At 34.3% G+C, this 10,577-nt stretch overlaps 1 protein-coding gene across 1 annotated transcript in view; it reads left to right on the top strand.

The window, feature by feature from the left end:
* Nucleotides 1–6,727, top strand: part of LOC117178527 — a 29,789-nt gene extending 23,062 nt beyond the window's left edge. The window contains exons 2-3 of the mRNA XM_033369958.1: nt 2,258–2,419; nt 5,950–6,727. Coding sequence (XP_033225849.1) covers nt 2,258–2,419; nt 5,950–6,380 — 593 coding nt within the window. The 3' untranslated portion in view covers nt 6,381–6,727. The remainder of the gene's footprint in view (nt 1–2,257; nt 2,420–5,949) is intronic.
* The last annotated feature ends 3,850 nt before the right edge of the window (nt 6,728–10,577 follow it).

The following is a 10,577-nucleotide window of genomic DNA, read 5'->3' as shown; positions in this document are numbered from 1 at the left end:
AAATCTTAAACACAAAAAAGGACTATCGGATATCAGAATGTGTAATCGGTTCTGAATGTTTGAATATTTTCGTCTACATTATTGTATATGTCATCTGCATAACCCTATCTTGCAACAAGCAGAGACACTTTTTCGATAAAGTGTTTATATTTTGTTTAATAATAAAAAAGGAAGAACAGCAGTAGTAACGTGCAGTGTTAGCTGTCTATGCATTTTTGCAGCGTAGAATCTACATTATAATTTATAATGTGAAAACATTTTATTGAAAAATCGGCTCTGTGTACTTCAAGATATGACTATTTACATGATGTATGCATGAAATTAGACAAAAATTATTCAATCGCGCGGCCTAAAAATTCAGAACCGAGTACTGAATTGCTAAATATATTAAACCACAAAAGCACTTTTACCATAAATTGATTGTGTCAACAATTGCACAAAATAATACTCTTTTACGATTCGCGAGGGAAATCTGTTAAACAAATTAAGTTTTTATTAAGAACTAAATATTCTGCAGAAAATAACTTTAGTCATAATAATAAATTAATAATAAAAGTCAGAAACATGCACAAAAGACTTGTATGCTCCTCATAACTGTACCAGTATAGGAATAACAGCTATACAAGTATTCCTAAACGTCATATTTCTCCGCGAAAGATACAAGTTTGTTGATGTGACAATACGTGATATGAAAATCCTTTGACGGTGCTGCAAACTAAAAATATACGCGCGTACACACGTTCGCGAAATGCTGTTTTTCTGGATCAGAAGGTCTAAAAACGTGGAGATTTGGAAAAAAAGATACGATCCGAAGATACTATGACAAAAAAAAAACTTGAGAAAATGACGGTCTCCTTCCATTTTAAGGTTAGAGTCGCACGTGTATGCGAAGCAGTGTATTGGTCCCGCGACAAATCAGTATAGTTATCTATATACGCGTACTTCGCTCAACTATACTTCTGTATAGTTCAAGCGGCAATACTGTTTCTTCCATGTGAAATATATCTAAAAAATACCGTCTTTACCGTAATTTTTTCGAAACTGCGGCGTAAATGCACATAATGTACAGATTCACATTATTGCTGCAAATATTAACGGATTTTCATGATTTTTTCAATGTCTTGTAATTATATAAATTAATTAACTCTTACTTTTAAATGAATTAATCAATGATTTCGTAATGTTAGCTTTTCTAACTAGCCGAAATCTTGTAACTATTCCGGGGTATATTTGTTCTTGGTAATTCATCTCCCTCCGAGGAGTCTGCCGATTGGAGTTTTTAGTGATTAAGTCAATCACGCATACTTACTGATAACTCTTTTATATGGTTTGCATTCAGAAGAAACTAGGTTGAAATTTGTATTTAATTCTACATTGTGTGTAATTTGAGGATATACAATCTATTTATGTAGCCTTTCTAAATAAGTGAATTTATCAGTCGGAACTCGGTTATTATGTCATTTTTATTTTTCAAAGTAATTTATTTTGCATAAATTTCATCACAGGTTATTTGAATTTGAAATGTTTTCCTTTTTCGCATTTCTCGTAGAAATAATAATTGCGAACAAATATAAGTATTTATAGTAATTTATGATTACAATTTCAAATTGATTAAATCTTCCGAAAAATAAACTCTTGCAGTTCGTTTAAAATACTGTGATATTATTTACGATGCATATATTTACATCAGTTATATCGCCATTTTCAATTTCAACAAGTTTGTGACATTACAAAAAATAACTAGGTTTGTATTCCAAAGTATCCGTCCGAGATTGAATTCGAAAAAAATGCATCAAAACTGTATGTCATTAAGGCTATTCTTAGAAATATTTTTTTGATATACGAGCGTTGCCACTCTAAAACCTAACTTAAAAAAGAAGAAAATGTAAGAAAAAAATTGTACCTCTAATTTTTGCTGACAATTTTCTAAATTAATTTATTTGGAACAACAAAATACGTTTTATTCATCAAAATCGTCTTGGTCGTTTTCGAGAAAAATCAATTTCTAATTTTTTTCGCTCTCCATAAGAAATGTTACTTTATTTGAATACAAACCTATGACCGGATTTTCAAGTTAATACGTGCAGAGGCAGATTTGTTATGAGTACCCGGAATGGCCCTTTATTTCAATTTGGGCAGGCTATTCATGCTAAAGTTACCAAATTGTTTAAAAAGAAAAAATGTTAATTTTTAAAAATTTTAGATTACCCATATTTCTGCTGGACAATAAGATAAATGAATCTATATCTGATTGCAGACTCAAGTATACGATTCGACTCTGATTCCGAAAAGTCCAGCTCCAGCTCCAGCTCTAGCTCCAATTCCAGCCTCACTTTAAGTTCTAGCTCCAATTCCAGGTCCAGGTCCAGGTCAATTTCACCTGTTTCTTCTAGGCAACCTCTTCGTATAACACTCCCAGGTAATGTTTATGCGTAAATACATAAGAAAATAAAGTTGAACAAATTAGATAACATATATATTGCTGCATGGTGAGCTACTCAAGTGTTTTACATGAAAAAACCCAGTTGCAAAAATTGTTTGAAGAGTGCAATTTTGGTTTTATTTATTTAAACAAAAACAAATATATACGGTGGGATCAACAATGAAAAAACCGACGTCAACAAGAAGATTAGATGGGCAAGGCAGAATGCGTCCTGTCTTTAGTGTGTGATTGACTACATAACATCTGGTAGACCTTTCACGGAAAGAGTTCGAAAGTTCGCCAAAGAACAGTGGATCGTCAATTATACACTGAACGAGTCAATGCTGTTGAAAATCAAGCAGCATATTGTCGACAAAATACAGGTGCTGTCCGACGCAAGGAAGTAGATACATAAGAGGGAGAGATGAATCAGGGAGGATCAACATTTTCTTACTGACCCTTCGCATCTCTTAAGCGTTCACCCTGTTTCTATAAAAAATTCACCTAATCCCAATAAGTTAGAGACTTTTTTTGATAAGGGTATACAAGATTCCGAAAACAGTAGAGTTAAAGAAAGAAACTGATAATATCATCCGCTTTAAGAAGTTTTGTTACAATCTTATAACAACAGCTGAAAAGAAATGACCATCAATCACTGCCAAAGAGGTGAAAAAGCACTAAGTGGTACCAAGAATTTTTCCGATGCAGGCCCAGAAGATATGAAGAACTTTTGGTGTAAGAAATTGATTTCTACACATCAACATCTGGCTTGAATATTCACTTCATATTTAAATTTGGAAACGCCCATTCCATAGTGGCTGATGTCAGGGCGCACTATACTCACACTAAACAAGGTAGCTTGTTCAACCCAGAGAATTATAGGCCAATAACTGGCTTGAATACACTGTATAAGATCTTTACAGCTGTTCTGAACAACGGGATTCTTCGATGAATTGAGCCTAAGTGGAGAGAGATGTACGAACAACGTGGCTCTAAAAAAGGTGAAGCAGGCTGCCGAGAGAACTTGCTAATCGACAGATGCATCTGCCAATACGCAGCAGCCAATTAGCGCGTTCTGTCAATGACTTAGATTGACTACCGGAAAACTTTCGATTCAAATTCTCACCGATTATTCTCTCTGTTGGAAAACTTAAAGGTTCATCTACAGATAGTGAGGTGCACAAAGAGATTTATTTTCCTTTCGGAAACTAGATTTACTATCTTATCTGGAAATTATTGTGTGACTACGTACAACATCGCCTTCCAGAGTGTGTCTTTCAGAGCAATACCATGAGCCGTCTGCTGTTTTGCATCACACTTCTCGCTCTATCTCTCTGTCTTTCTCTCTCGCAGTATGAAATTCTTCTGGATACCTATGTGGGGACACTGATCAGCGCGACCATAGGTTCACTCATGTACTTTATATGGACGACCTGACGATCTATGCTTCTGGTCAAAGCAAACTTCAGAGTGCTTTGAATATCGTGAAGAAGTACACAGGAGATATTTGTATGGACATTGGATTGTTACAAGTGTGCCAAAATTCATTTAAAGAAAGAAAAGATTTTTGACGCCCCCAAGGACCCTGAGCTTGTCGATATAAGTGTTCTTAGACATCTTGACACATCAGTGACGGAGTCTTTTCGAAGAAGATACAAGCATCCACTTCTACGTCTTCAAACCTGCCGGCGTTAAACAAGGGTCAAGTTTGGGTTGCATTGTTTCCTCAATACACACTTTGGTTTGCCGGCATGTCATTGTGATTCCATGGATGTGATTTACCATGATTCCACCAGGAGCCGGTTTCATTTGTTAGAAGACGTTTTCACCGCAATGGGACCCTGCGGTGGTACAAAAACGTGTTACGAATGTGAAAAAGATGGCCAAAGCTCAGCATACAATCAAAATAATTGGCGGTTGAAGCCCTTCTGTGTCTTCAAAAGACGGAGTGAGCCAGGTATGGCAGGCTTCTGCATCCATCTCGCAAGTGCCTTGGCATGTTAATGGCACGCGGGTATAGCTTTTAGGTAACGAACCAGTGTTAGTTTGCCACCTCCGATAGTCACGATCACAAGGAGAATTATTTCAAACAAATATTTTTGGTACAGTTGCTGCAGTTCCCTTTTTAGCGTTCCTTAATACCTTCTCTTCTTTACTTTTTCCTTCGAAGCGATCTTTTAGTCGGCTGGAGTCAAGAAATCGATCACGAATATAGTTCGTTTCTCGAAGTCCCGGATAATGATTTTGGGTGTTGAGTGTGTGTATCTCCCCCGGAGCGTCCAGCAGGACCAGTTTTGTTGCCAAACCTTTAAGTGGGACAAAGATTCTTAGGGCCGTATTAGGTATGTAGAAATTGGTACATTCTGCGCGAAAAGGTTATCTGTGTTATCTATCGTTGGAAACTTTATCATGTCAAATGCGGTCACGGTTTATTGAGGTGGAAATAAGACCATCCTGGCATGCGAAAATAAAACTATCTGTAGATAAATTAAATCCTGATGATCCGAGGGAGGCAAAAGTTTGCTCTTTCGACAAGAGTTGAGTTTTTACATTTCTGTGAATGTTACCGTGCATTTTCTTGTCGGGGGCTATTTGGCAAAACATTGAAACTTTGAATTCTGTACTTAAGCTTTTAGAAGTACGGTATCTAAATAAAGTAATATACTTTCCTTACTCCTGATGCTAAAATGAAGGTTAATGGTCCCAACCTCCTGGTCCGTGCATTTCTAAAGGAACGCTCCGTTGCCAGTCTAAGTGTTTCCTGATGTAATTTACAACGATTTAAGCTACACCAAGAATAATTCAGTTACGAAGAGATTGGAGATTAAGAAGTGCGTGCTTGACTTGATATTTTGGGATTTATAATTTTGGAACGGAAAAATTGTAATGCAATCTGTTCTGCCCATGAATAATCTTATTCATGACGATATCAAGGGCCACAAGTTCGTGCATCGCTTATGGAACTATCCCAAAACAACAGATTCGAAGAACAAAACTGTCAAAGAAGACTCTTCTATCTCTTGTCCAAACCAACGTCCATATCAATCTCTACTGTGCGCCTCTCGATGATATTTAAAGCACTTTGAAGTTGCTTGTTATAATTTTTGTCACCGTAGACGTAACAAGAAGAATTGATTAGTGCGAGAACTAGTGGAAGAAGTGTGATGCAAAAGGGTAGAGAGCTCATGGGATCGCCCTAAAAATAAAGAAAATGTCGGATTTGGAAGAAAATAAAGAGATGTAGTGCCACCCCTTGAAATTTGCGAAACAACACAACTCGCTACACAAGATTTGCTGGCAGGGAGATAAAAGATAGTGCGCGATCTATCATACTCAAATTTTTGTAATGGAAGTTGAAAAATAAAGGCATTGCATTAACATGTACCATTAATGCTAAAATTTTTATATATTTTTCATTATTTGAGTTATTAAGTTATTTTTACTCTTGCTGCTATTTCATGATCCTGTTGGAATAGGTATCGTGCTATTAAGTATTAACATTAATCAATATTTGATTTATTTTACAGAATTAAGTATGAGGACCGCTCCACCTCTTGGCGCTCCACGTGTTGTTACACATGACCCATATCATCCTTCTAACTATATTCCTGCTACTCTGAGTAGACCATTGGAATGGGAACGCTTCAGGTTTCCTGTATTTCGCGGTCTAAAATTTTTTGGAATTCCAGTTGTTACCACGGATAAAACAGATCCTGCATTAATGCTGTTGGAAGACGACTATATACGTATACCAACAAAAAAAAAATTTCCGGTACAAGTAAGCCCAGCTGGAGAAATCTTTGGATTTAAACGCCCACCTAGGCCTACTCCCTTTAGAATTTTCGAAGGTCCTACAAATATAATGGTAGCAGTCCACAAAGATTACCCCCATTGGACTAGACCTATCACCGATCATGAAAAAGCGTTTTTGGAGAACTATCCATATGGTGTGTATTGATTGCACAAAGATTCAATTAAAGTAAAGACCATTTGAATTATGAAAATTGAACATCGTTATACTTGTTTGCCCGATAGTATAATATAAGGTGGGATATAATTTGTATGATATCTTGAATTATTAGTAATAATAATCTAAAATTTTAAGCAGTTAATTCATTTCGTTCACACTAATACAATCCGTTTGCAGCATGAAGATGGTTTCTAAGAGATGCTTTTGTTGTTAACATTCTAATTATTTTGTGTTAAATTTATGTCAAATTTAAATTGATTGGTTTTCACCAAGACTTTATTTTTTTAATTACATACTTTTAATCTCTAAAAATACAGGACAAAGTCGTTAACCCACTTTTATAGTTTGCGTCTGAACCTCAAAAATCATGGTTACTGGAACCTGGAAACCTTGTGTAATCCCATGTAATCTCTTCAAATCTCTGTTGTCGTCTGGAAAAGTTACTATAAATAAAAGCTAATGAATTCAGTATATCTCTATTAAACACTAGGTTAATTAACATTAAAAACTATTTTTGTATTTGTGTACGTATTGAAAGGATCGACTATATATGAGGCCATTACGAATTTCTGTAATTTCCGCATAATTCTGTGACTGTTGTGAGATGTAAAATATCGACTATAATAATCATAAATGAGTTGCCTGTATATTTGCAATAATACAGTTCGAAATCTTTTTACATTATAAACAGTTCAATTAAAGAATAAAATCAAAATACGTACCACAAATATAATATACAATATATACAAAGGTTGAGGATAAGTTAACAAGGGAATACATTTTATAAATATTATACATTTAAGCTATTATTTTGAATAATTAATTTTTAATTTCTTGGGTCATTGGTTGTCAATGTAAACTCATGTTTAATAAATTGAATTATTTAAGAAGGTATCTTGAGTTTTCAATTATTTAAATCCTATGAAATCCTACCAAATTTTTATGAAATCCTTTAAAATTGGTTGCAATCTAGTGAAATCCTTTTAAATATAAGTATCTTGTATAATATAGTATAGTATAGCTACACTACTAAAAAACCTGGAACCAGATTAATTAAAATGTTATGCAATGATTTTTTTTATGAATGATTTTTTAATAAAACCAGATAATGAAAAGACAATTTTTTCTAAGTAAAAATTATTTGTTAGTAAGAGAAAAAATGGTTACCAGATGTTTAAGCTGAATGAAATCATTCGCATTAATTTACAGAAAGTCATCATTAATATTTATGAAAATTTGCAGTTTTAATCAATTTTTATCATTTTTCGATTGTCGAAAATGGAAGAGAAAATTGATAAAATAATGCGATCTTTTATGTTAAATTATATTATTCACAAAATGTTTAGAAGAAATCTGGATTTTTTTGTATTTTAGTGCAGAAATAGCCAAAAGCATAGTTAATACATTTTCACTCGAATCGAATTTATTATCTTTAAAGCTTAATTAAATATTCTTTACAAAAATATGCTTTCTAGGGCGTAAAATACCATAAAGTATAATTTCAATCCTTAATGATACGAAATTCTGAGCCAAGTAAAAACTCTTTTAACGAGAAAGGTTAAAAAATTCTTTACGGAATTCAACGAATTTGATAAAAATAAAAGAGTTCTGGAAATTACACGTAATTAGGAGATTAGGGTTGTTTCCACTTTTTAGGTAAACTAGTTTTCGATCAATTCATTTAAAGATAAATTTAGAGAAATTGTAAAATTTTTTGTCATTGCACTTGTTTCGTTTTTCTAAAAATTTAATTTGTTTATTTTCAATATTGTTTTTATTTAGGTTTATTTTATTTTCCATAAACGTACCGTATTCCATCCTTTTATCAGAGATATGCAGAAGTATTAAGTGTCTCAATCTGTCATTATTAATACAAACTAATTATGAATAAGGTTGTCTACACTGATTTTTCACTGATCGTCTGAAGTTTCCTAAATTCTCTCGTTTTTTCATTAACCTATTTTCTTGGATGGAAATAATTTCTCGAAAATATAATTTTTTTAAAATTAGTTGTCATTTGCTTCATAATAGTTTATTTATTGTTATAATTGCTGGTTTTTCTGCATCAGGGTGACTAAATGAAAATTTCTTAGACACTCTGACTAACTTACAATTCAAATCAGGAAAATATATTTAAGGCCAGTTCATAAATTATTTAAATAAAATAAAAAAGTGTCGGGTATAACCCTTTAGATTTTTGAAACTTTAGATCAAATTTAATAATATGATTCTTACGTTTTGGTTAAATAGTACATATCAATTGCAGAATATAAAGATAAGAAAGAAAGGAATAATAGCTTGAAAATATGCGATCAACAAAATGAATTCAAAATTTGAAACAGCGCTGTTGAAAATCCTGAACTACAGACAATGGAACATGGAACAGATTTATTTATGTACGTTTGTAAATTATAAATGAGCTGACCAAAGATCTAGCATTATGGTTATGACGCATAAATGATGATACTGTTCATAGCATTATCCTAGATAAAGGAAATGAATATTTTCAAAACAAAAATAGTAATTTTTCTGTTTCTGTTTGCCAGCATTAACATGAAAATTTCACTAGATCCTTAACTCTGAAGCTTTTTAAACGAATTTTGGCTAATCAAGAATATACTCTGAATCTAATGGAAACGTGTTTTGTTATGCTTGTAAATCATTTTCCAAGAATCACGAAAATACTTTTTTGAAGGCATTTCCTCTGACTGGAAACATGTGCATGAGAAATGTACTGATCACGAAAATAGTGTTAAACACAAGAACTGCTAGAGTGGGACGATGGTCGTGGGGGCTAAAGCGTAGGCTTTGGACCCACTCCTTCGACTTGCGGGTTCGATTCCCGCCTCGCACTCTGGAAGAGTCTCGGTGGCCTATGCGGTGAACACTAGCCTAGAAAGGGAGTTGTTCATCTCCCGAGAGTCGTGGAACCGGTACTTCTACAGAAAAAGGTTTTCTCTAAGTGCTTAAGGCGGTTGCTCTTGGTGGTTCGGAACCCACCTTAAACTGTAGGTCCCCCTTCCACCAGCAAGTAAGTGTGTGGAGGGTGTGTAAAGGAATAGAGAAGGTGTAAGAAAAATGTAAACCCTTAGGGGACACATTAGAAGCTTCCACTACTACTACACAAGAACTACTAGCTAAAGGTCGGGGCAAGGCCTCTTTGTTTGTCAAAGACTATATGTGAAGAATTTATTAATTTGATAGCCAAAAAAGTCTTTTGTCACATAGTTACATAATTAATGGAGGCAAAATACTTTCGTCTTATTGCAGACTCAAACCCATAAGCTTTTTATGTTCCATGTACTGCTCCCTCTTAAGATTTGTTTAGAATAAACAGTGTCAATATATTTGCAATGAAGCTATTACTTTTTCGAATTTGCATACGGGCTTTATGCTTTTTTCTTCGCATTTTCACAGCTTTAGATCGGTGGGGATTATTAGTGAAACATTCTGGTTCTTCTCTCACAAGTCTATCGAAAACTAGATGGTTTTGACATAATGATGCTACTTCTGTTATATTTCAAACTACGAAGGGATATATGCCCATCTTTCAGGGTTTGTTGAAAGTAACGATGAAAAGCCTGATGCTCGATTTAAGGCTTTCGTTCTTCAAAAGCAAATGAGAAAACTGGAAATTGTCATCATGATTGTATTTTGGAATGAGGTTCTTGGACGCTTCAATGAAACTATCAAATTTTTTAATCCATTTTTTGGAACATTTGCCAGATAAGTGCGAAGAAATTGAAAAAACGGCCATGAATTTGTTTAGATTTGTTAGTTAGCATTATTAGAATGAAAATAAGCGAATTAAAATTGAAAGAAGGAAAGCACTAGATGGCAGTATTTGAACTTCTTCAAGTTTAACGGGTAGAGAAAAGTTCAAAACTGGAAGGTTTTCAGTCATGGTGCACAAACTTAAAAAAGAAGTTCTGCTTCTAATGAGAATACAGAACTTTATGGTTTTCTCAGGGGATCCGCGACAAAAAGCCCAAACGACAAAGCGCCCTCCCAATGATAGTCGCGCTCCGTTAAAAAAGCCCGCGAATCATAGAGCGAGTAGGGGCGTACTCATACATACATCCATCGAGATGAAGCGAGTGGCTCTCTGATTTGCGGGCCTTTTCACGGAGCGTAACACTTATTGGGCGGGCGCTTTGTCGTTTAGGCTTTTCCTCACGGATCCTT

The sequence above is a fragment of the Belonocnema kinseyi genome, chromosome 1 (assembly GCF_010883055.1).
Source record: "Belonocnema kinseyi isolate 2016_QV_RU_SX_M_011 chromosome 1, B_treatae_v1, whole genome shotgun sequence".
Taxonomy (NCBI): Eukaryota; Metazoa; Arthropoda; class Insecta; order Hymenoptera; family Cynipidae; genus Belonocnema; species Belonocnema kinseyi.
The sequence above is the reverse complement of the archived record's forward strand: the minus strand, read 5'-3'. Positions and strand labels throughout refer to the sequence as shown.